At 44.8% G+C, this 26,452-nt stretch overlaps 1 protein-coding gene across 4 annotated transcripts in view; it reads right to left on the bottom strand.

The window, feature by feature from the left end:
• Window positions 1-2,880: 2,880 nt before the first annotated feature.
• VDAC1 (voltage dependent anion channel 1) overlaps window positions 2,881-26,452 on the bottom strand; it is a 33,887-nt gene continuing 10,315 nt past the window's right edge. For 2 of the 4 annotated variants that reach the window (XM_003900099.3, XM_009209071.2), the window contains exons 2-9: window positions 24,641-24,713; window positions 23,998-24,047; window positions 22,688-22,840; window positions 22,541-22,593; window positions 11,960-12,187; window positions 6,846-6,996; window positions 4,750-4,807; window positions 2,881-3,827 (exon numbers count right to left, since the gene is read on the bottom strand). In XM_003900099.3, the coding sequence (XP_003900148.1) occupies window positions 3,736-3,827; window positions 4,750-4,807; window positions 6,846-6,996; window positions 11,960-12,187; window positions 22,541-22,593; window positions 22,688-22,840; window positions 23,998-24,047; window positions 24,641-24,707 (852 nt within the window). In that variant the 5' untranslated portion in view covers window positions 24,708-24,713 and the 3' untranslated portion in view covers window positions 2,881-3,735. The remainder of the gene's footprint in view (window positions 3,828-4,749; window positions 4,808-6,845; window positions 6,997-11,959; window positions 12,188-22,540; window positions 22,594-22,687; window positions 22,841-23,997; window positions 24,048-24,640; window positions 24,714-26,452) is intronic. The other 2 variants (XM_009209072.2, XM_003900098.3) reach the window with 1 other exon arrangement.

A 26,452-nucleotide genomic window follows, 5' to 3' on the forward strand; every position in this document is an offset into this window, starting at 1 on the left:
GGCGCGTGCCTGTAATCGCAGCTAAACTGAGAAGGCTGAGGTAGGAGAATCGCTGTAACTCGGGAGATGGAGGCTGCAGTGAGCCGAGATGCCACTGCACTCTAGCCTGGGCCACAGAGAGAGACTCTGTCTCAAAAAAAAAAAAAAAAAAAAAAAAAAAAAAAAATTGTGGAGGAAAGTTAGGTAGCTAGGAAGTAGGGGTGAGGGGCTGCCATTGAAAATAACTTCGATTTCCTAAAATAAGCTTCTCTTTTTAAATTTTGTTACTTCAAATCCCCAGTATATAAAAATGTAAACTTACAAACTTCCAAGAAGTTCACCTAGGGCCCTGGCACCATACTTTGCTCAGTGTGTACGTTCTGTGAATGTCTCCTTAATAAACAGATACAGGCTTCAATTCATAAAAGTTCCATTTGATCAATTTCAGGAAAATCAATGTGACAGTTAAGCAAGACATTTATTGTACCCACAGCTTCACCACTCTGGTCTCTATGACTCCCTGCGAAGATTGCTGTCATCCCACAGAGACACAGCTGAGCTGCCTCTCTAAAGGGCCTGTGTTCTGCTCCTGAATCTGGTTTCCCCTAAGCTTTTATCTCACCCTGGTGACAGCTCAGAAACACACAAACTCTGTGTTAAGAAAACTAAGAAGTCATTCATGTGCACATTTCCCGAAATCCCCCAGAAGCCCACATAGACTGAATGGTGTCCTTATTGGAAACTCTCCACCTTAGCCAAGGTGCAAAGTCCTCCCAGTCCCCCAGGAGCTTCCCTTCTTTGAGCTGTACTCGTTTTCTGTAAAACCACTCAGTTCAACAAATGAGTTTCTCAATCTTAGTTTCTGCTTGTTGACTTTAAAGTTCTATAATAAACACACTGCAGTCCTCTTCCCTGACTCATTGTCCACTTTGTCCATTTGTGTCCTCATACCAGATTGTCTCAGTTCTCTTAACTGGTGAGGTATTATGAACTCAAGGCATTTTGCACAATGATATTCCAACATGCTGCATGCAACAGGCAGACAATAAGTAACTAGTGAGGGAAATATTCCCTCATACTCGAGAACCCTTTATACATTTTTAAATATTTTAGGGCCAGGCATGGTGGCTTGTGCCTGTAATCTCAAGTACTCAGGAGGCTGAGACGGGAGGATCACTGGAGCCTAGGAGTTCAAGACTACAGTGAGCTATTATGATGCCACTGCACTTCAGCCTGGCTGACAGAGTGAAACTCTGTCTCTAAAATATTTTAATACTGTAGCTGGCCGGGCACGGTGGCTCACGCCTGTAATTCCAATACTTTGGGAGGCCAAGGCGGGCGGATCATGAGGTCAGGAGATCAAGACCATCCTGGCTAACATGGTGAAACCCTGTATCTACTAAAGATACAAAAAATTAGCCAGCTGTGGTGGCAGGTGCCTGTAGTACCAGCTACTCGGGAGGCTGAGGCAGGAGGATGGCGTGAACCTGGGAGGCGGAGGTTGCAGTGAGCCAAGATCACGCCACTGCACTCCAGCCTGGGCAACAAAGCAAGATGCTGTCTCAAAAAAAAAAACCAAAAAACACCTGTACCTGACATCTGACTAGATGTACCCAGCAACCACTATGTGCCATAATCTCTGGACAAATTCTATGAACATTCACTTAGAAACAGCTGCAAGTTCCTGAAGACAGTATGTCAAATACTGAGACCCACAGTTTTTGGGTGATCAGTTGCATAAAATGCTAAAAATAGATGGTTCCTGTTTTGAATGTCACTTTCAAACATAGAAAAAAAAATTCTGCTGAAAAATCATGAATGTAAAAAAATGTTCGTGTTTGTTGAAGCTGGATCATGCATAGAGTTTATTACTATTCTTTGTGTTTGAAATTTCCACAATCGGCCAGGCGCAGTGGGTCACACCTGTAATCCCAGCACTTTGGGAGCCCAAGGCGGGCGGATCACCTGAGGTCAGGAGTTCGAGACCAGCCTGACCAACATGGAGAAACCCCGTCTCTACTAAAAATACAAAATTAGCCAGGTGTGGTGGCACATGCCTGTAATCCCACCTACTCGGGAGGCTGAGGCAGGAGAATCACTTGAATACAGGAGGCAGAGCTTGCAGTGAGCCAACATTGTGCACCATTGCACTCCAGCCTGGGCAACAAGAGCGAAACTCCGTCTCAAAAAAAAGAAAAAAAAAAAAATTCCACAATCAAGTTATTAAAAATATATAAATATATGGGAGAATTCCAAAATCACCCCTTCCCATGACCCATATGGAGGGACCTACAAATATGAAAGGATATTACCAGTGATTAGGTTACTTTACCTGGCAGTGAACTTGAAGAAAGAGCGATTACCCTTGGTGGGCTAACCTGATCAGGTGAGTCCTTAAAAGCTTTGGGGCTCTTCCTGGAGGAGACTGGAAGTGTGAGAGGGATTTCACATGAGGGAGTTTTTCTGTTTCTGGCTTTGGCGATGTAGGGGACCACGTGGCAAGGAATGCTGGTGTCCTCTAAGCACTGAGAGTGCCTCAGCCAACAAAGAAATAGGGACTTCTATCCTACAACTGAAAATAACTGAATTCCACCACAACGCTATAAGCCTGGAAGAGGGCTTCCTAGATAAAATGAGAAGACAGCCTAGTCGACACCCTAATTTCAGCATCGTGAGAACCTAAGCAGAGCCCAGGTAGGCATGCATACCTGCCTGGCTTCGACCTGCAGAACTGTAAAATAAATGAGTGTTGTTTTAAGCAGCTATATTTATGGTAATCTGTAATACAGCGAGTGAAAACGAATAATATATAATACATACACAGAGCATGGAGACAAAAAACAAATCTAAATAAATGCCCTGTTTATTTATATTTTATTAATAAAGACAACAGAAGGAGGATGAGGTTTCAATATTTTATTCAAGTTTCTTTTAAGTGATGTTAATTACAGCATTTGAAGGGGAGGATCTAATTCCACACAAAATGTAAGACTCTAAAATGTACCCATTAAACTGCTAAAAAACAAATTGAGTGGTGAGAATACAACAGAAGTCCAATTTAGATTCTGAGTGTTGTCACCATGTGATTACGATCACACAGACACTTCCAAGCTTATAGCTGGAGCTCCTGGAAGCTATTTCATACTCTGGTGCAAGGGCAAAAAAAACACAACACAAGAAGGAATAAGTCCTGAATTACTGGCTTCATCACATCCACCTTCTCCACCCCAAAATGGCACAAAAGAAACAGTGACCACACCCTGCAGACCTTTTGGTGTAAAAGAGGTGACGATGAACTGGGATGGGAACAGGTCATGAAGATCTGTCCAAAAAAGTCCCATTCAGGTGAGTTTGTACACACCATCAAGCAGCGAGCCTCTCATCAATTAGGGTTAGGAAACCAAGGTTCGATTCTCAGGAAATCACAATTTCATTCATTTACTCAATATGAATTTACAAAGTGCCTACATACTATCAGCTTCCACTTGCAGCCATTTCTAGATAAAAAAGAAACCTGGCATCTCAAAGGGGCCACCAAGCTCCCCCCGAGTCTACCACTGAAAGGACCTTTTTTGGAAATGGGTTTCTTCTGTACCTCTGGAAGGGTAACATCTTAAAGCTGAATCATCTTTAACCTGGAGGGCTAACATATTTAGCAATAGTTGCATCCCAGACATACAACATTAAGATACACTAAATTCTGAAGGTAGCTATGCTGCAAAATAGTTTAAAATTAAACAATTGTACAGTATTCATTTATGCTTGAAATTCCAGTCCTAGACCAAGCTTGTGGCCACCAGCATTGACGTTCTTGCCATCCAGAAGAGCTGACAGTGTCAGTTTGATACCTGCAGGGAGAAAAATGAGGGAGAGGAAAGGAGGAGGAATGGAGGAAAGAAATGACAAGAAAGATTAACAACAAATTCAGAACCTGTTCCAGATATTATCAGCAGGGTCCACATGGCCCTTCAATCCTTGTTGCTTAGCACTATCTGACCAACAGGTATCCTAGAGTGGGCTTATAAAACAACTAATTATCCCACCGCCCAGAGAGCCTACCCAAATCTACTTCTGGAACCCCACTTTCCTTTTTCCTCTCACTGTTCCCCTGGTACAATTAGTCTCTAGTACTGGTAGCATACAGTAAGCTTCTTTGGCAATCATCCCTTTAAATGAAACCTCAATCCTGAATCCAACCTAAGGTCTTACATGTTCATGTTCAGTGTACACACATGGGTAGTGTGCATGCACATCCACAGATGCACACAACAAACCGACCTTCCCTGGAATAGCCTGATTCAGGAAGTAGCTGGTAATCTTAGATCTCCAGGGTTCCAAGGTGGTTATATGCTAGAACTAGAATACATCATGGACTGGCCTAGCCAACTGTGCAGAGGAAACCTGCAAACCACTTTTCCTATTTCTTTGTCTTTTTACAGGGGGACTGATTTATAAGTTAGTTTTGAGAATCTGCCAGAAATAAGTATCAAGCATTATGTACACATTGGAAAAAAGGACGGAAGAAAATAGCAAAGAATATATGTTAGCCTCAGCCTTTTTCCTCCTGCTTGCCACATCTCATATTCTCCAAATGTTTTATAATGACCCCATACTCCTTTATAAACATTTAATTATACTTTATATATACCCATTTATATATACCCATTTATATATACCCACTGTATTATATAAACATTTTATAAATCAGCAAACCAGCACCACAATTTTTTTTAAGACAAAGAACCGATTTCACACACAAGCAACACATACCTGGCTTTAGAGTCTGAGTGTATCCTAAACCTATCAGGCTGGAGTTGTTCACTTTAGCCTAGTCAAGGAAATGACAAAACAGAGAAAACATTAAGTATAATACTTTGCGCTTCCATCTCCAAAATTAATAAGAGCTTTTTAGTCAACCAACCTTTGACTTCAGAATCAAATTTTTTTATCACCATCTTGTTCACAAGATTCATTAAATTCAATACAAAATATATCAATTTTAGGTGCATACTTTCCTGTTCAAATGGTGTTCTGAGATCTGACACCCCTCATAAGAACAAAGCAGAGAGAAGGAAGGCCTCTTAGGGGCCCGTGTCCTTTTGCTCATATAAATAATGAGGCTCCTTTTCTCTTGTTTTTAAGTGCCTGTTAAGGGAGCCAAATTCGGTTCTAGTTTAGGAGACTTAAAATGGGCTGTCCATAAATTACAGAAATCAGTACAGACACCATTCTGCAACATGAGATTCCCTCATTCCACCCCAAAGAGATACAACCTCCAGTGCCCTGTGACAAGAGAAATGAGCCCAATAGGATTTACTGCAAAAACTGGGAAGTAGTTTGAGGGCCTGTGAGCAATGCCAGAGAGTCTGCAAGATGCCAACTGACTATTGATTTCTTAATATGCAATGCAGGAGCTGAAAAGGAGAATGAAAAGTGGGGGGTGGGGGGAATTATCAATTAGAACCCTAGATTTCAGAGTGCCCCTTTTAACAGTCTGCTTTATAGAACAGGAACTGGTATTAATGGAAGAGGCTCAACAGTAAGCCAGTCTGGCTCAAATCCAGTCCCCAGCACTTTCCTGGTGTGTTCCTTTGGGCAAGTTACTCACCTTTCTAAGCTTCTAGTTCCTCATTTGTAAAAACAGAGATGATTGGGTGGGGGCCATGGCTCATGCCTGTAATCCCAGCATTTTGGGAGGCCGAGGCAGGCAGATCACCTGAGGTCAGGAGTTCGAGACCAGCCTGACCAACATGGTGAAACCCTATCTATACTAAAAATACAAAAACTAGCCAGGTGTGGTGGTAGGTGCCTGTGGTCCCAGCTACATGGGAGGCTGAGGCAGAAGAATCACTTGAACCTGGGGGACAGAGGTTGCGCAGTGAGCTGAGATCGTGCCACTTGCACTCCAGCCTGGGCAACAGAGGGAGACTCCATCTCAAAAAAAAAAAAAAAAAAACAGAGATGATTGGCCAGGAATGGTGGCTCATGCCTGTAATCCCAACAACATTTGGAAGGTTGAGGTCGGAGGACAGCTTGAGCCCAGGAGTTTGAGACCAGCCCAGGCAACAGAGCAAGACACTGTCTCTACTAAAAAAATTTTTAATTAGCCAGGCATGGTGGTGTGCCTGTAGTCCCAGCTACCTGGGAAGCTGAGGTGGCAGGATTACTTGAGCACAGGACGTTGAGGCTGCAGTGAGCTGTAATTACACCACTGCATCCAACCTGGGCAACTAAGCAAGACTCTGTCTCAAAAAAACAAGAAATAAAAAAACCCAGAGATGATTAAAAAAACAAAGCACCTATTTCAAATGGGATTAAACACAGTAGTCTATACATAAAAGGCTCTGCACAGTGCCTGGTACCCATAAGAAGTACTAGTAGTATGATCACTGTACTCATTTGGAACTCTTTTCAAAGTGAGAACATCTCTCACTTTGTTTTTGTTTTTTGAGACAGAGTCTTTTTTTTTTTTGAGATGAAGTCTCGCTCTGTCACCCAGGCTGGAGTGCAGTGACATGGTCTCGGCTCACTGCAACCTCCGCCTCCCGGGTTCAAGCAATTCTCCTGCCTCAGCCTCCCGAGTAGCTGGGATTACAGGCGCCTGCCACCACACCCGGCTAATTTTTGTAGTTTTAGTAGAGACGGGGTTTTGCCATGTTGGCCAGGCTGGTCTCAGACTCCTGACCTCAAGTGATCTGCCTGCCTTGGCCTCCCAAAGTGCTGGGATTACAGGCGTGAGCCACCGCACGCAGCAGCATCTCTCACTTTGAATAAGCTGAAGCACAGCACTCTAGCAAACCTGAAGGACTCCAACGTAAAGAGCAGATGGGCCTGCCTGTGAGATGCGTGATTCCACAGATACCCACCGAGAAGCAGGCGTCAGGGTCAATCTGATACTTGGCTGCTATTCCGAAGCGCGTGTTACTGTTTCCTGCCGTCCAGGCGAGATTGACAGCGGTCTCCAACTTCTTGTTCACTTTCTGGTAAATAGAGCCGCCAAACTCTGTCCCGTCATTCCTGCAAACAAGCACAGCACAGATGCTGAGCTTCCCAGGGAGGCGAGCTGCAGCCCAGACAGATCCACCCAAGTCTCCCAGAAGACAGGGATGCCAGAAACGGACTGAACCAATACTGGTATTAAGGGAAGTCAGAAGTTCACCAAATTTCACAAAACAGGCACTAAATTACAGGAAGTCTGATAAGTATAGAACAGGCACCTGGCCAGGCACACTGGCTCACGCCTGTAATCCCAGCACTTTGGGAGGCCAAGACGGGCAGATCACTTGAGGTCAGGAGTTTGAGACCAGCCTGGCCAACATGGTGAAACCCTGTCTCTACTAAAAATACAAAAATTGGCTGGGCTGGTGCCACACGCTTGTAATCCCAGCTACTCAGGAGGCTGAGGCAGGAGAATTGCTTGAACCCGGGAGGCAGAGGTTGCAGTGAGCCGAGATTATGCCACTGCACTCCAGCCTGGGTGACAGAGCAAGACCTTGTCTCAAACAAAAAAAGAAAAAGCCGGGGAAGAAGGGGCACATGGTGACTCATGCCTGTAATCCTAGCATTTTGAGAGGCCGAGGCAAGAGGACCGCTTGAGCCCATGATGTAGCTTGGCAACACAGCAAGATCCTGTCTCTATAACGAAAAAAAAAAAGAAAAAGAAAAGAAGCAGGCCAGGTGAGGTGGCTCACGCCTATAATTCCAGCACTTTGGGATGCCAAGGCGGGCGGATCACGAGGTCAGGAGATCGAGACCATCCTGACTAACACAGTGAAACCCCGCCTCTACTAAAAATACAAAAAATTAGCCGGGCATGGTGGCGGGCGCCTGTAGTCCCAGCTACTCGGGAGGCTGAGGCAGGAGAATGGCGTGAACCCAGGTGGCAGAGCTTGCAGTGAGCCGAGACCACACCACTGCACTCCAGCCTGGGTGACAGGGCGAGACTCCGTCTCAAAAAAAAAAAAAAAGAAAGAAAAGCAGCAAGTAGAGCACTGAGATTCTTAGGGATTTATTTTTACTGCTACTGATGTTATTACTTTTATAAATGATTCTACCAGAAAAATGGCACAGAAGTCCAGGTACGGTGGCTCATGCCTATAATCCCAGCACTTTGGGAGGGGAAGGCAGGCGGATCATTTGAGGTCAGGAGTTCAAGACCAGCCTGGCTAAGATGATGAAACACTGTCTCTACTAAAAACATAAAAATTAGCTGGGCATGGTGGCGGGCGCCTGTAATCCCAGCAACCTGGGAGACTGAGGCAGGAGAATCATCTGAACCCAGGAGACAGAGGTTGCAGTGAGCTGAGATCATACCACTGCACTCCAGTCTGGGCAACAGAGACTCTGGCTCAAAAAATAAAAATAAAAATAAAAAATGGTATGGAAAGAGAAGAAAATGAGAAAAGAACACAGCCAGAAATGGCAAGAAAGGCAGGGCTCATATGCCTCAGAAGGCAAGTTAGAGCCCTTGGCACAACCTGCTGCAGCCACTGCTGGGGAGATACGGTTGGCACTGACCCAGCCTCTTGGAGGAGCAGCACTTCAAAAGAGCTTAATCCACAATTCATCTCGTCCACCTGTGCACACTCCTCACCCATGCCGCAACATCTAAGGTCCCGGCAGGATTTGAAAGGGAGCTTTTTGCTACATCATAAAATGCCTCGCTCTTTCAGAAACATTCAGAATGAGACCCCAGCTGGTCAAGCTCCCTCCTCTCTTACAAACACACTGAATGACTCCAGTTGCTGGGAATATCCTTTTCCCTTCTTCAGTCATTCAAATTCTCCTCTTCCTCTTTGGGGGCCCTGCTTAAGCTCTCAGAATTTGAAAGTCTGCCCCACCCAGCTGAACAGCCTATACAAACTCTGCAGTCACTGCCACCACTAAAAAAGCCAGCTCAGAGAGTCTACACTTTGTCCTCTGTCGGGCTGGGGTCTGCACAGATCATTTACTGTCTCTCATTACTGCTTTCAGATTGTTGTTTATATGCACAGTGCATACTGGTGCCTAGTCAGAAGCAACCTTCTCCACAGAGGGAACCACAGAAAACAAAAACAGTTAAAGTGGCTGCCACTGGGGAGGTGGGATGAGCAGGCTGAGGCAGGCTGGAATCACTGCTTTTCATAAGCCCATCTGTACTGTTTGATTTTACAACCATGGGCTCAGACTCCTTTGATTAAAAAAATTAAGAAAAATTTTAAGGCTGCAATTTTTTAAAAAGGAATGACCATCCCCCTTGCATTAGATGGTCTTCAAGCCTGCCTAAACCCTCTCAAACATCTTTAACATAAAATCATTGTCTGAGTTCTGCCTCATAATTGTGGGCATTTCCAGTGGAAATGGCATTGGTAACTGTGTGTCAGAGCCAATGTACTTTGGAATGCAGCAAAGGGCTTCAGGACCTAAGAAAAAAAACTCTAGTTTTCACAAGACACTCTCCCTAAATTACAGAATACATTCTAAATTTTTTTTCCCCTGAGATGGGATCTTGCTCTGTTGCCCAGGCTGGAGAGCAGTGGCAAAATCATAGCTCACTGCAACCTCAAACTCCTGGGCTCAAGTGATCACAGGCATGTTGCCACCATGCCCAGCTAATTTTTAAAAATGTTCTTAGAGACACAGTATTTCTGTTTCCCAGGCTGGTTCCAAACTCCTGGCCTCAAGTGATCCTCCCGCCTCAGCCTCCCAAGTAGCTGGGATTACACATATGAGCCACACATTGTAAATTCTCGCTTCCCCATGAAATTCAGCGAGACAGACATTATGCTTCTAGAAAGTACAGGGAGACCCAGGCACTGCCTGATTCACAGGGAATCCTGTCTTCTTTAGACAGCCCAAGTATGCTACAATAAAACAGCAGCCTGTCAAAAATAACAGATTTTTAATGACTTTAGTAATATATTCAATTGGGGAAGTTTCTTGGGCTTACATGTTTTTTAAAAGGCCAGACTTTTCAGAATATCCCAAAACCAGGAACACAATATTGCCTTCCTATACAGAGCTTTCAAAACCATAAACAAGAGGCCAGACGCAGTGGCTCACGCCTGTAATCTGTAATCCCAGCACTTTGGGAGGCCAAAGCAGGCAGATCGCTTGAGCTCACGAGTTCAAGAACAACCTAGGCAACATGGCAAAATCCTGCCTCTACAAAAAATACAAAAAGTAGCCAGGTGTGGTGGTGTGCACCTGTTGTCCCAGCTACTTGCAAGGCTGAGGCGGGAGAATCACTTGATCCTGGGAGGCAGAGGCTGCAGAGATCGTGCCACTGCACTCCAGTCTGAGTGAGAGAGCAAGAACCTGTCACCAAAAAATAATAATAATAAATAAACAGCTGGAACTGTTCAAATTCATCTATATGAAGCACAAAGACTTTCTGTTATGCATCTGGGCCCCTGCAAGCACCAGGGCAACCCAGATGAGTTGTGTCAGCTGCCTTCACGCTGGTTCCAAAAATAAACCATACCCACTTGTTGCTTATTAAAAATGTTGAAGCTTAGATATGTGGGGGAAATGGCTAACAGCCATTGTTCCTCCTAGAATTGGTGCCAATGCCCAATTTTAAACCAAGGAAAAAACTTCCCATGCCAATCAGATTTCTACATTCAAAAACATTTCTACGCATGTGGTATGTTTCCTATAGCTTTTTTGTATGTTTCACCTTTTCTTAATTAAACATACAATAACATTGATATTTTCTTCTTTTTTTTTTTTAGATGGAGTCTCGCTCTGTTGCCCAGGCTGCAGTGCAGTGACGTGATTTCAGCTCAATGCAACCTCCACCTCCCAGGTTCAGGCAATTCTCTGCCTCAGCCTCCTGAGTAGCTGGGATTACAGGCACCCGCCACCACGCCCAGCTAATTTTTGTATTTTTAGTAGAGACGGGGTTTCACCTTCTTGGCCAGGCTGGTCTTGAACTCCTGACCTCGTGATCCACCTGCCTCGGACTCCCAGAGTGCTGGGATTACAGGCGTGAGCCACCGCACCCGGCCAAAATGGATATTTTCTTGGTATACATTTTTATGAATTTTAACACACATACACAGATTAATGTAACCATGACCACAGTCAGGATATAGAACAGTTCCCTCCCCCAAACTCCCTCAATCACCACTTTGTAGTCATACCCTCCCCAGCCCCTGCCAACCACTAGATTGTCCATCTCTATAGTTTTCCTGTGACTTTTTAGCTGTAACAGATTCCAAATTAATGATAAAAATTCCTCAAAAAATTTATTAATGGAAATAATATTAGTTTACACATTAATACCATTGATTTGCCTTAAGAAGTTACTTCTTTAGTGACCTCTAGTGGAAAGAAAGAAACATGGTAACTCTGCACCCAGCTTGTGCCTGTCACAGGTTAATTCCTCATGAAACTGAATAAAACAAGGTTTATGATAAAACAAGATCCATGAATGAAATGTGTTTCCCTTAACCTAAATCATCAATCTACTTCAGTTCTCAAGGGGCTCTCTCCTAACCTATAATCACTGTTTCCCTTCACCATACTGTCCAATAGTTACTTTTACATGTTTCACTGTACAGAGAAGATACTTTGTAACTCAGACAATCAGCTCCTAAATTTGTCTACCATGTCTACATGTCATCAAGCCCAGCAGGCTAATCCTCAGGCATTAGACAGAGAAAGAGCGCTGAGAGCTGTTTTGTTAACTAAAACAAAAACTGCAGGGAATGGACACGCTCTGGACTGACACCATGTCCCTGCTGTAATTAATCAGCCACTTTGTGTACCTGTGGCAATATTTACTGTTCGTAGAGTGGAAAGGATCTAAGACACTCTAGGAAATGGGTAAGTGGGAAACAAATGATAGCAGCAGGCCATCTGGCTCATCTAATGCCAACAAACTCACTTTACAGTGGTTAAAAATTGGGCTTTCTTTTAAAAAAAATAATGAACGCGATCCCCTTATCACACACACTCCAACCCCACCCCTCACCCCGCTGTCCCCATGTACACTTACACATTAGTGTGAAGCTGGAATTCATCAGTCTTGTAGCCAACTGCAAAGTTGCTCTGGGTCACTCGGGATTTTGCAGTCTCAAAATTCATCTGGTAGCCAGCCAGCCAGCCCTCGTAACCCAGCACTAGAGCACCCCGGATGGAAGGTCCAGCAATGTCGAAATCCATGTCGCAGCCCAGGTTAATGTGCTCCCGCTTGTACCCTGTCTTAATTTTAGCATTTTTTTTCCTGAAGGAAAAGAAGTTGTATTAAGATCAGAAGCTAACTCACCTTGAAATGCTTTTTTTTTTTAATCCTAGGTCAAATAAAGGAAGTGGGGTGGGGGTGAAATCAGGACTCCAGTTCTCCCTTAAGGCACTGCCGTACCACAATGAGCAGGACACAACCTCTCTTCCACGGGGACCCAGTGTGCAGAAACCCCACACTAATGAAGTGAGAACACAGACAGGAAAAGCCTGGAAGATAAATACGAAGTAACTTCCTTGTCCTATCCTCTTTGTATGCTTAATGTAGCAGCCTACACAGGCATTCATTAGGTAGAAAGCCACCATGTAATTATGAGACAGATGCATCTTTGATATTTTCCAAACCTGGGGAAAAGATTTATCTGTCATGAAGACAGCTACCTAAATAGCAGCTTTTAAAGAGACGGTTATCTTCTTACTCTGTGGCTCACACAGTTAAATAAGGAAACATAGGGTATGTTCCTTCCTTCCAAGTGAATACAACAGTAAAATGGATTTCAATTACATATTCATGAGACCCCAATGAGTACATATTTCAGAGAACCGGGTACTGATATAGAACCTGGAACTCTGCAGACATGGGGGCCAGGAAGTGTTAGTTAGTCAGACAGTACCCCAGGTCCAACCTGATGATATCAGATGTGAGTCTATAAGCAGTTCAGTGTCTGTACTGCCTGTTCCTCAAGACCCAGCATGCCCTAGGAAGAGCAGGTGAATAGTGTTACCTGCAGACCTATTATTACCATGTCTTTTACCAGAAGTACCCACTGGAGAACAAGATCACATCAAACAAATAAAACATGGGCCATTTTTATCTGATTGTTTCTATCATTCAGTTACAAGATCGACATCTCCCACAGGAAGCTGCATTCTCAGCAGAGACCACAGGAGGAACCAGATCCACTCAGAGCCCCAAGGACTACACAGCACTGTTCACTTCTAGCTTTATTCACATTGAGATTAATGCTTCATCCTCAGCACCTAGACCATTTCCTCCTAAATGGAACCAGTGCTCCTTGGAGAAATGGCTGACTATAGATCTTAGGCAGGAGATGTACACAGTGACCTAAAACATCTATCAAAGCTATTGAAGACTACTGGGGTGGAGGCAAAAGGACTTACAAGCTAACCTGAAGAGGCTCCCAAGGGATTCAACAATGGAGCAATGTGAGCCTCAATAAGGAAAATATCAGCAAAAGGCTGAAACATATTAAACAATATGTTTATTCTAGGCATTATAATGACACTCAGGGCCGGGCGTGGTGGCTCATGCCTGTAATTCCAGCACTTTGGGAGGCTGAGGCGGGTGGATCACGAGGTCAGGAGTTGGAGACCAGCCTGGCCAACATGGTGAAACACTGTCTCTACTAAAAATACAAAACTTAGCTGAGCGTGGTAGCAGGCATGTGTAATCCCAGCTACTCAGGAGCCTTAAGCAGGAGAATCGTTTCAACCCAGGAGGCAGAGGTTGCAGTGAGCCAAGATTGCGCCACTGTACTCCAGCCTGGGTAACAGAGTAAGACTCCATCTCAAAAAAATAAATAAATAAATAAATAATTATAATAACACTCAAATCACATAGCTGTCATCTTTAGAGACTAGAGAACCAACCTGTTATTTTAAAAACAGCAAGAGGCTGGGTGTGGTGGCTTACACCTATAATCCCAACACTTTAGGAGGCCGAGGCAGGTGGATCACCTGAGATCAGGAGTTCAAAGCCAGCCTGGCCAACATGGCAAAACCCCATCTCTACTAAAAATACAAAAATTAGCTGGGCGTGGTGGCGCGCACCTGTAATCTCACCTACTCAGGAAGCTGAGGCAGGAGAATCACTTGAACCTGGGAGGTGGAGGTTGCAGTGAGCCAAGATCGCGCCACTGTACTCCAGCCTGGGTAGCAAGAATAAAATTCAGTCTCAAAAAAAAAAAAAAAATCATGAAACAATCATGTAAATTTGAAGAGACTAGAGATTTGACAATATTAAAAACGATCCGCCAGGCGTAGTGGCTCATGCCTGTAATCCCAGCACTTTGGGAGGCCAAGGCAGGTGGATCACCTGAGGTCGGGAGTTCGAGACCAGCCTGACCAACACGGAGAAACCCCATCTCTACTAAAAATACAAAATTAGCCGGGTGTGGTGGCGCATGCCTGTAATCCCAGCTACTCGGGAGGCTGAGGCAGGAGAATCACTTGAACCCGGGAGGCAGAGGCTGCGGTGAGCTGAGATTGCGCCATTGCACTCCAGCCTGGGCAACAAGAGTGAAACTCCATCTTAAAAAAAAAGAAAAAAGACGGCCGGGCGCGGTGGCTCAAGCCTGTAATCCCAGCACTTTGGGAGGCCGAGGCGGGCGGATCACAAGGTCAGGAGATCGAGACCACAGTGAAACCCCGTCTCTACTAAAAATACAAAAAATTAGCCGGGCGAGGTGGCGGGCGCCTGTAGTCCCAGCTACTCAGGAGGCTGAGGCAGGAGAATGGCGTGAACCCGGGAAGCGGAGCTTGCAGTGAGCCGAGATCGCGCCACTGCACTCCAGCCTGGGCGACAGCGCGAGACTCCGTCTCAAAAAAAAAAAAAAAAAAAAAAAGAAAAAAGAAAAAAAGAAATATCAACTTTTTTCAATAATAATACCATGGTTATGCTCCTTTAAAATGGAATCTTGCCATTTAAAGATACATAATAAAATGCTTACAGATGAAATTATGTGCTGTTATTTATTTAAAATAATATGGGCATGGAGGAGTGCTATATTTATGGCTGTATAAATAAAACATGATTGGCCACAGGGTTGGTAACTATCAAAGCTGTGTGATAGGAATAGAATGAGGATTAAACATTTTTTTTGTATGTTTTTGTATGTTTCAAATTTCTCATTTAAAAAATAAATAAATAAAGGTTAAACATTCCAAATTCTCAATGAGACAAGAATTTTAGAGGTCGCAGTTGAAAATAAGGCCAACACCCCCCTCCCAAGTGATGTAGGAAAACAGCCTGTTCCATGGCAAGAGTGACACCATCTTGAAGCAAAACCACCACTGATACAGTTTGTATGTTGTACCCTCTAAATCTCATGTTGAAATGCAGTCCCCACTGTCGGACCTGCTGGGTGGTGATTAGATCATGGGGGTGGATCCCCCATGGATTGGTGCTGTCCTTGCAATAATGAGTTATCATGAGATCTGGTTGTTTGACTGTGGCACCTCCCCACGACTCTCTCTCTCTCGCTCCTGCTCTTGCCATGTGATGTGTCTGCTCCTGCTTCATCAATCGCCATGACTAAAAGCTTCCTGAGGCCTTCCCAGAAGCCGAGCAGATGCTTGTGCTATGCTTGTACAGCCTGCAGAACCATGAGCCAATTGAACCTCTTTTCTTCATAAATTACCTATCCTCAGGTATTTTTTTCTTTTTTTGAGACATGGTCTCACTCTGTTGTCCAGGCGGGAGTGCAGTGGTGTGATCATGGTTCACTACAGCCCCTACCTCCTGAGCTCAGGTGATCCTCCCACCTCAGCCTCCCAGGCAGCTGGAACTGACTATAGGTGTGCACCACCACGCCCAGCTAGCGTGTGTGTGCCTGTGTGTGTAGACGGGGTTTCACCATGTTGCCTAGGCTGGACTCCAACTCCTGGGCTCAAGCAATCTGCCTGCCTCAGCCTCCGAAAATGCTGGGATTACAGGCATGAGTCACCTCGCCTGACCAGGTATTTCTTTAGAGCAATGCAAGAACAGCCTAATACAGCCATGACAACCAAGAAATATATCACAGACAATCCCATAAAAGAAATAATGCCAGCCAGGCACAGTGGCTCACATCTGTAACCCTAACACTTTTAGAGGCCAAGGCAGGTGGATCACTTGAGGTCAGGAGTTCAAGACCAGCCTGGAAAACATGGCAAAACTCCATCTCTACTAAAAATATAAAAAGTAGCTGGGTGTGGTGGCACGCACCTGTAGTCCCAGACACTCAGGAGGCTGAGGAAGGAGAATCGCTGGAACCCGGGAGGCAGAGGTTGCAGTGAGTCAAGATCATGCTTCTCCATTCCAGCCTGGGTGACAGAGTGAGACTCTGTCTCAAAAAAATAAATAAATAAAAATAAAAAAAGTAAAGATGCTTATCTAACTTCCCTGTGGTCACAAGTTTTGCAAGTTTTTTACAAGACGGTCTAAGACATGCACACATCTTTACTCTAAAAGCTTGCTATATAAAGAATACTTTCTGGAGGATAAGTGCAAGGATCCACTGTCTCTTGGCTGCTTGAGACATTGCTTCTATTTGCAAGTCTCTATTAAATGTTTCTTTCCGAGAAACTGGATTTGTCAGTCTCTTTCTTTGGCTGCTCAGCTCCCTCAGCAGTTGGGTGGTAGGTGTGCACAGACCTGCTCACCAACAGAACAAGTGACAATGAAACATGCCTTGGAACCTCAACTTTGTTTAAGTTACTTCTATACATTTTGGCAAGGTTTGAAGGAAAGGAGTAACAACTAAATTATCTCTCAATAAGAAAAATCCAAAACTGGTCAGGCGCAGTGGCTCACACTTGTAATCCCAGCACTCCAAGGGGGGCAGATCACTTGAGGTCAGGAGTTGGAGACCAGCCTAGCCAACATGGGAAAACCCCGTCTCTACTAAAAATTAAAAAATTAGCAGGACATGGTGGCATGTGCCTGTAATCCCAGCTATTCAGGAGGCTGAGGCACGAGAATTGCTTGAACCCGGGAGGTGGAAGTTGCAGTGAGCTGAAATTACGTCACTGTACTCCAGTCTGGGTGACAGAGTGAGACTGTCTCAACAAAAAAGAAAAAGAAACCTATCTTCATCTGCCTGCTCTCTGGGGAAAGAAGCCTGGGTTTCGAACAAGTATGTGATTGGCACCAGGCTGGCTGAGATGACTGATGATTAGACAGCTGTTGAGAGGCTGACATTTAGAAAGGCAAAAAGACCAAGAAATATAAAATCATGCATCTTCTAACCATCTTCTTTTTTAATTTTTAATAAAAAGCTGCTGATGATCACAAACTATGATGCCTATGGCAGGGCCTCTGACCAGTGGTGTGCACCACCTGCACCAGTTTACATGGCACCCCCACCCACTGTCTCACTGGATTCTGGCCAGGGCCCACGATCCCCAAGAGAAAGGGCAGTGCTGGGGAGTGCTCAGGCTTCTCTCCAGGTCTCTTTCTAACACTGCACACTATGTCTGTGGAGTCTTCCTTTTTCAGATATTATTGGGATTTATTTTTAAGCTATTTCAACAGTAGTGCTAATTTGACAAGCACCCGAGAGAGCCCTGACTGATTTGTAGTTAACAAGCAAGCTTTATTTGTGGTAGATACTCAGTGTGGGTGCTGGTCCTTATTGAGGTCTGCAGCCTCATCCAGATGTGGTCTACACTCAGCTCCTCCTGGGAGCCAGGTGTTTTCCCAGGCTGTACCCTCAGTCACTTTGGAAAGCCAGCTTTCATTTCTAATCTCCATCATGCATCACCAGAACTTTCCTCAAATACCCAGTAGCAATATGTACACCTAGCACCCAGAATTTTAGTTTAGTGTTTTTTTTTGTTTTTTTTTTTTTTTTTTTGAGACGGAGTCTTGCTCTGTCGCCCACATTGGAGTGCAGTGGTATGATCTCAGCTCACTGCAACATCCACCTCCTGGGTTCAAGCAATTCTCCTGCCTCAGCCTCCTGAGTAGCTGGGATTACAGGTGTGCGCCACCACAGCCAGCGAATTTTTGTATTTTTAGTAAAGACAGGGTTTCACCACGTTGGCCAGGCTGGTCTCAAACGCCTGTCCTCGTGATCCGCCTGCCTCGGCACGCCAAAGTGCTGGGATTGCAGGCATGAGCCACCACACCAGGCCCACAATCTTAGTTTCTAAACATCATTCTCCAACATAAAGAACCAAGGTTCCTTGGAGAAATGGCAGACAGCAGGACTGGGGAAAAACAAGTACTAGATGAGCATCGTATATTTTCTGAAACCAGAAATAAAGACATGTTCTGAAAAATGACAGAGGTTTGTCAAAAAGCACACAAGATGTAGTCTCCCAAAGGCCATATCTGGGACAACTTGAGCAACAAAATAAATGACACTGTGGATTATAGCCCATAGATTAAATGTCCATGCATCTATACTAATATAAATAAATAATTGATTGAATAAATACATGGGAAAGAAGGAATAGCTCTTCCTTACAATAGAATACCAAGTAACAAGTGAAGGAAGGATGGCAATAGGAAATCACCATTTGAGGTCGGGTGTGGTGGCTCACACCTGTAATCCCAACATTTTGGGAGGCCAAGGTAGGCAGATCACTTGAGCTCAGGAATTCGAGAGCAGACTGAGCAACATGGTGAAACACTGTCTCTACCAAAAATATAAAAATCAGCCAGGGGTGGTGGCAGGCACCTGTAGTCCCAGCTACTGGGGAGGCTGAGGAGGGAGGATCCCTTGGCCGGGGAGGCAGAGGTTGCAATGAGCCGAATCACACCACTGCACTCCAGCCTGGGTGACAGAGTGACACCCCACCTCAAAAAAACAAAAAAGAAAAGAAAATCACCATTTGTAGCCAGGCGTGGTGGCTCACACCTGTAATCCCAGCAATTTGGGAGGCTGAGAAAGGTGGATCGCTTGAGCTCAGGAGTTCCAGACCAGCCTGGCCAACATGGTGAAACCTCATCTCTACCAAAAATACAAAAATTAGCTGGGCTTGGTGGCACGCGCCTGTGGTCTCAGCTTCTTGGGAGGCTGAAAAGGAGGACTGCTAGAGCCCAGGAGGCAGAGGTTGCAGCGAGCCAGGATCATACCATTGCACTCCAGTCATCATTTGTCAAGCGTAACTGTTGCAGGCAAGAATCATCAATGGATGTTACTATTTGTCAGCAAAGGTACGATGAGAAATAGAATATCTGCATATCTCAAAGTGTCTACCCACAAGACACTTACTAATTACAAAGAAAAAAATAGTAGCTTTACAGTGAAGAGTTGGCAGACACTACTTCAAAACTGATCACCAAAAATGAGGCAGATTGATAATATTCTTCCTAACATCACATGCTGAGAAGAATACAACACAATAACTTCTATGGTTGCCAAAAATGTAAAACCTAAATTTAATCATAAGGAAGCATCAGACAAATCCAAACTGACGGACATCTTAACAAAATAATTGGCCACTCTTTTTCAAAAGTGTCAGGGTCAGAAAATATTCCAGATTAGGGAAGACTTAACAATTAGATGCAATTGGCCGGGTGCGGTGGCTCATGCATGTAATCCCAGCACTTTGGGAGGCTGAGGTGGGCGGATCACAAGGTCAGGAATTCGAGACCATCCTGGCCAACATGGTAAAACCCTGTCTCTACTAAAAATACAAAAATTAGCCTGGCTTGGTGGCACATGCATGTAATCCCAGCTACTTGGAAGGCTGAGGCCTCCCAAGTAGAGAATCACTTGAACCAGGGAGTCGGAGGTTACAGTGAGCCGAGATCATGCCATAGCACTCCAGCTTGGCAACAGAGAGAGACCCCGCCCCCCCCCCCCAAAAAAAAAAACAATTAGATGCAATTTAGGATCCTGAACTGGATCACAGATCAGAAAAAAGATGCCATTGTGACAACAGATTAAGTGTATGATATCAACATTAACGTGCTGATTCTGATCATTATAGTTATATAAGCCAATAACATTAGGGGAAGCTGGGGGAAGCACACAGGAGAACTCTGCATACTATTTTTACCACATTTTTCTAAGTATAAAATTACTTTGAAATAAAAAGTAAATTTTTTTTAAAAAGGGTGGGTGCAGTGGCTCACACCTGTAATCCCAGCGCTTTGGGAGGCTGAGGCAAGCAGATCACCTGAAGTCAGGAGTTCAAGACCTGCCTGACCAACATGGAGAAACCCCATCTCTACTAAAAATACAAAATTAGCTGGGTGTGGTGGCGCATTCCTGTAATCCCAGCTACTCGGGAGGCTGACGCAGGAGAAACGTGAACCCACCCACCACTTTGGAAGGTCAAGGCAGGCAGATCACGAGGTCAGAAGTTCGAGACCAGCCTAGCCAATATGGTGAAACCCCCGTCTCCACTAAAAATACAAAAATTTGCCAGGTGTGGTGGCCCATGTCTGTAGTCCCAACTACTTGGGAGGCTGAGGCAGAAGAATCACTTGAACCCAGGAGGAGGAGGGTGCAGTGAGCCAAGATCACACCACTGCACTCCAGCCTGGGCAACAGAGCAAGACTCCGTCCCCCCTACACCCCAAAAAAAAAAAGCAAAAAACCTTTCCTGTGCGTTTTTATACTGCAGGGCCTGAAGACCTCTGCAAAGCTCCCTAAGGTAATGAGAAGGAAATTGCCTACAAATTCCAAAGTATGCTATCCCAGGGCAGCAGGCAAAGTCCCAGGCAGCAAATTCAAGCATGTGGGCACATCCTCCAGCCCCTCATCCTATCCCAGGATCTTTCTGTATAACCTCTCCCCGATATCATGGCAGAGTTCCTGGGGGGAAAGTACACAGCACTGCAAGAAGGCAGTGGTCTTGCAGAAGAAACTACAGCAGAGAGGAAGAATGAGAGTAAATCAGCCCTTTAACAATGGTCTCTTCAGATCATCTATAGCCAGGCTATAAGAAGACATCTCCAGAGGGTAGGAACCCTGTGTGCCCAGTCACTTGTGTGGACCGCACACCCAGCACAGGTCTGGACTTGGTAGATCCTCCCTCTAATAAATATTTGTGGGAAAGGAACAAAGGAAGAAAGAAAAAAAATACATGAAATGGCAAAACTGAAAAATTGATAATGCCATTTAACTACACCACTTAAAGATGTTAAGTTTTATATGTATATCTTACCACAAGTTTTTTTTTTTTTGAGACAGAGTCTCTCTCTGTAGCCCAGGCTGGAGTGCAGTGGTGCGATCTCAGCTCACAGCAACCTCTCTCTCCCGGGTTCAAGCAATTCTCGTGCCTCAACATCCCAAGTAGCTGGGACTACAGGCACGCACCACCATGCCTGGCTAATTTTTGTATTTTTATTAGAGATGGGGTTTTGCCATGTTGCCCAGGCTGGTCTCAAACTCCTGACCACAAGCAATCCACCCACCTCAGCCTCCCAAAGTGTTAGGATTACAGACATGAGCCACTGCATCCAATCCTTTTTTTTTTTTTTTTTTTTTTTGAGATGGAGTTTCACTCTTCTTGCCCAGGCTGCAATGCAATGGCGCCATCTAGGCTCACGGCAACCTCTGCCTCCCAGGTTCAAGCAATTCTCCTGCCTCAGCCTCCCAAGTAGCTGGGCTTACAGGCATGCGCCCACCATGCCCAGCTAATTTTTATGTTTAGTAGAGACAGGGTTTCTCCACTTTGGCCAGGCTGGTTTCAAACTTCCAACCTCAGGTGATTTGCCTGCCTCAGCCTCCCAAAGTGTTGGAATTACAGGCGTGAGCCACCACACCCAGGCCACAATTTTTAAAAACTGAAATTCAGTACATGCCCTTGATCCCATCATCAGCATACAAAACAATCTTCCCCAGGTTTAGAAGACCCACCAATATGAGTGGAAAAAAACAAGGGTGTATTCTAAAAGGGAGTAATTCCTTCTAGGCACTTTGAAAAGCACCCAGGAATTGAGGCAGACTGCCATACAATCTTGCCAACTGATGGGTTAAGAACTAACAAGCCTAATACATCCAGAAGGCCTGGAGAAAGTGCAGCCTCAGGAGCCACCTTGCAGTTACATCCACAGGGTCTCAGTGTCCCTAAGCAGGAAGATGGGATAAGGACTTCCACACCTCAAGAAATGAGGCTGGCAACAGTGACCAGTTAGGCCCTGCTTCCAAATGTCACCCACTCCCATTTGGCCATGGCCACTTACATCACCAGCAGCCTAACTCACATGAAATGGCTATTACTGAACCAGAAATCCTGCAGCCTCCACGGCTGAAGCCAGGAGAGCACTAACAAAATGCAGAATCTTATTACGAAACACTGCTAAACACTGCTCTGAATCCTCTATTAGAAAGTGAGCTCCTTGTGGGTAACAATCATGGCCTGGGCATCCTTAGATCTCCAGATGGGCACAGGGCCAAGCACAGGCAGCACTTAGAAAACATTTGTTGGGTAAACACCAATCCTGAATTAGGAAGCGCTCATTATAGCACAGTCTGTTAATGCATAGATGTGGGTACGACCCCAGGACCAAATTAAAACCAGAGGACTTAAATCGCCAGGTCTTGGAGGCCATATTTTAGGTGTTATCAGCCCCCAAAACATTTTGTCACAAAGGGCTTCCACCACCTGCAACATAAGAGGACATCCTTGTGGAGAAAACAGATGAGAATCTTACCCAGTGTTAGGTGAGAAGGATGAATCGAAGGTCAGCTTCAGTCCACGTGCAAGCTGAACAGAAAAGAAATTTGCCAGTAGGTTTAGTCACAAGGCAGGCCGGCAGATGTGAATTAGCAAATCCGTGTCTTTTCACAGCAGCCATTACCTGATCTTCCACAGTAATCTCGGTGCCTAGTGTATTGTCGGTGTTCCATTTCTCTGTAAACGTCAGGCCGTACTCAGTCCATCTGTACTTGGTTTCCAGACTGCCCGTCACTTTGGTGGTCTCAGTGTTGGCTGAGCCTGAGCTTGTAAATTCCTTCAAAGGAGAGAGAGAGTCACAGCCTGTACCACAGCACTCACTTGGCTTCACTCCACTTCTAAACACTACACTTGCCTTTCTGCAAGAGGCAAGACCCTGAACGTGGCGGGGCTAAGGCTAACTCTACAATTCAAATAGATATTTAAAGTACAGATGGGAGTAAAGGAGCCTGCTATGTAAAGAAATCTTATGGGGAATTCGTTGTCAGCAGACAGCTTCCTTCCTCCCTGTAACTCTTCAGTCTGGACAGGAAAGCATCTCCCCTCCATCCTGGCTCCAGCCCGGTACAGAAAAAAAGCACTGAGCTAAAGCTGACACAGCAGTAACTCAAACCCAAAACCTCTTCCTTCCAACAATTACTGCACACACAATTTAAAAGGGACTACTAAGATTACTTTAAAAACACTTATGTGGTTGAACACAGGTGAACTTGAAAATAAGAAGCACAAGGAAAACTGAAACTGAGACCTGCCCCATTCTGCTCTGAGTATTACCCGCTGCTGAATTGGGGGCCTATTGGCATGGTTCCCCTGGACCACCCATCATGTAGAAAATGGACTGAATGTGAAAACCACAAACTGCCAGAATTTTTTTTAAAAAGTACCTTCTTTTGGTTTTGCCAGCCATGTCATGACAGTTATTTGTTGATCTACAACAAATACCCATGTTCCATACAATGGTCACTATTTGGGTAATGGGTACACTAGAAACCCAAACCTCACCATTACACAATACATCCATGTAACAAACCTGTACATGTATAGCCTGAATCTAAAATCTTTTTTCAAAATAAAAATAAGCCAGGTGTGGTGGCTCATGCTTATAATTCCAGCACTTTGGGAGGCCAAGGCAGGCGGATCATCTGAAGTCGAGAGTTCAAGACCAGACTGACCAACATGGAGAAACCCTGTCTCTAATGAAAATACAAAATTAGCCGGGCATGGTGGCATGCGCCTATAATCCCAGCTACTCGGTAGGCTGAGGCAGGAGAATCGCTTGAACCCTGGAGGTGGAGGTTGCGGTGGGCTGAGATCATGCCATTGCACTCCAGCCTGGGTGACAACAGCGAAACTCCATCTCAAAAATAAATAAATAAAATAAAATAAAATAAAAATAAATAAATACTCATGTTCCACGTGGGTTGGACAACTTACCAATCCATTCTCAGATTTTGTTTTCAAATCAAGCTTTATTAAGCCAAATCCTAAAGAAAGAAGAAGACAACTGTTAATAGGTTAAATAACTATCTAGAGAACAGCACCTCTGCCTCCCTCACGGTTGCTTCGAAATGCTTTTTTAGAAGAAGTACACTACTGCCACACGGGCTGAGGGCACCCAGTCTCTGCTGCTGCTCGTGGGGGGAGTTCAGCTGCCATGGAACAGCAGCAGACAGAATGGGCACAGGCCCACCTGGGTCCCACCTGCACTCCCAGCAGGGTTTGAGAAGAAGATGCCTGACAGCTGGCAGAGACACAGTCATCAGGCCTCGTGGGCATGTGCCTAAGCACAGGCTAAATATAGAAGCCGCACTCCACTGCAGCAGCTTCCATAGGGTTGCTCCACACTTGGAAGAGAAAACAGGAATACCCACTTGACAGCATCAATGCAGGAGCCCGTCCAACTGGGGGCACAACCAAAACTGCTTCATTTGCCACACAAATGAAAGCTTCTTTTTTCCTTCACGTGAAAGTTCAGAACAGCTGACCTACCCAGGTCTCCTAAACAGTTATCGGTAAAGTCTCAAACATGCCAACTCAGTCTGGGGGCTGAAAGGCACCCGCTCTCTGCAACACTCACCATAGCCCTTGGTGAAGACATCCCTGGCAGATTTGCCAAGATCAGCATACGTGGGTGGCACAGCCATCTTCTGCTATGATAAAAGAATCACCAGAATAAATGCATTGGTAATTAGGGAAATTAGCTTTCCATCAATAACAATTATTAGATGTAGTTAGCAACCAATAAAAATCACCTAGCACTAAAACTTCCAGGTAGCTTATCCTCCCACATGGGCCAAGAAGCCCTTGCTGTCTTGTACTTCATTTTGTGGCCAGAGTTTGAGACACTCAGTGAGTCTTTGTTGACAGAGGATCAACAATTTAGACCTCTCCTCCTCAGCATCCCCAGGACTGAGCCCAGGCCCAGAACAGAGTAGGAGTCAGGAAATATTTGCTTAATGAATAAACTGTCAAAGACATATTCCCATGAGCCAATGACTTTACTGAATTTTAGGACTGTTGCCAATAAAACATATCCTCTTACAAAATGCCAGCTACTAGGACATTAAATGCGCCAAATAGAAATAAGAGCTTTTCGGGCCGGGCGAGGTGGCTCAAGCCTGTAATCCCAGCACTTTGGGAGACCGAGACAGGCGGATCACAAGGTCAGGAGATCGAGACCATCCTGGTTAACATGGTGAAACCCCGTCTCTACTAAAAAATACAAAAAACTAGCCGGGCGAGGTGGCGGGCGCCTGTAGTCCCAGCTACTCGGGAGGCTGAGGCAGGAGAATAGCGTAAACCCGGGAGGCGGAGCTTGCAGTGAGCTGAGATCTGGCCACTGCACTCCAGACTGGGCGACAGAGCTAGACTCCGTCTCAAAAAAAAAAAAAAAAAAAAAAAGGAAATAAGAGCTTTTCATGGGAACATCATTTTCCATGTGGCTCTGATTTCATTCATTCAACAAATATTTATAGAGTACCTACTACATGCCAGGATGGGAGCAACTTTTCACAAAACTTTTGGACTTTATGGAAACCCACTTCATATTTCTCATAGAAAATACAGTAAAACCTAACCAATTTGGCAGCTGTTCACGTGGAAAAAACCCAAATACATCCTACAAATAAATTAATTTAAACAAACATTTTTTTTAAGCTCCAGTGTAACTATTTTCAAAACCAACCATCAAAGGACTACTTGGGATTGCTGCATATCACTAAGTCAATCAACAAACATTTATTAAGCACCTCAGTGCTCAAGGAAGGAGAGTAACTCAGATAGTCTTTGCCCTGAGGAGCACACTGCAGTCCTGGAAGGCTTTGCTTTGGCATGCTGTATATGCTATGTACACAGGATTAATATCCTCATCTGGGACTGTACACTGTGTGCTCTGCCCAGGAGCAGAGGGGGTCAAACATGAGAAAGCCTCATCTCCTGCACATTCTCCATTCCCAGAATCATTAGTCTCAACCAGAAGGACCATTCGTTTTAAAATACAGTATACCTAAATTATCAAAATGCATCTGCATATACACCATCTGAAGTTACATGTATATATACTCACACAAGTAAACACATGTATGACTTGCTCCTGGTGAGTGGGAGGGAGCCCACTAAAAAGTGGTTCAAGTGATCCTGGGGGAACAATATAACAAATGGAAGTTGCATTCTTGGCCAAAGCTTTAACTTCAAAGGCATTGCAGGAGGCCACAGACTCACTGAGTACGTTGCAAAAGAAACAGTATAAACTTCTACAATTTTAAATTGTGAAGTTGTGGTCCAGGTCCTACTTTACTTTTTCCAGATGCTTTGTTAATTTTATCCCAGCTCACTTTTGTGTCAGAGCAGAGACAGAAGAGCAGCAAGCTGTTTACTCTGTCCTATTTTT

The sequence above is a fragment of the Papio anubis genome, chromosome 5 (genome assembly GCF_008728515.1).
Source record: "Papio anubis isolate 15944 chromosome 5, Panubis1.0, whole genome shotgun sequence".
Taxonomy (NCBI): Eukaryota; Metazoa; Chordata; class Mammalia; order Primates; family Cercopithecidae; genus Papio; species Papio anubis.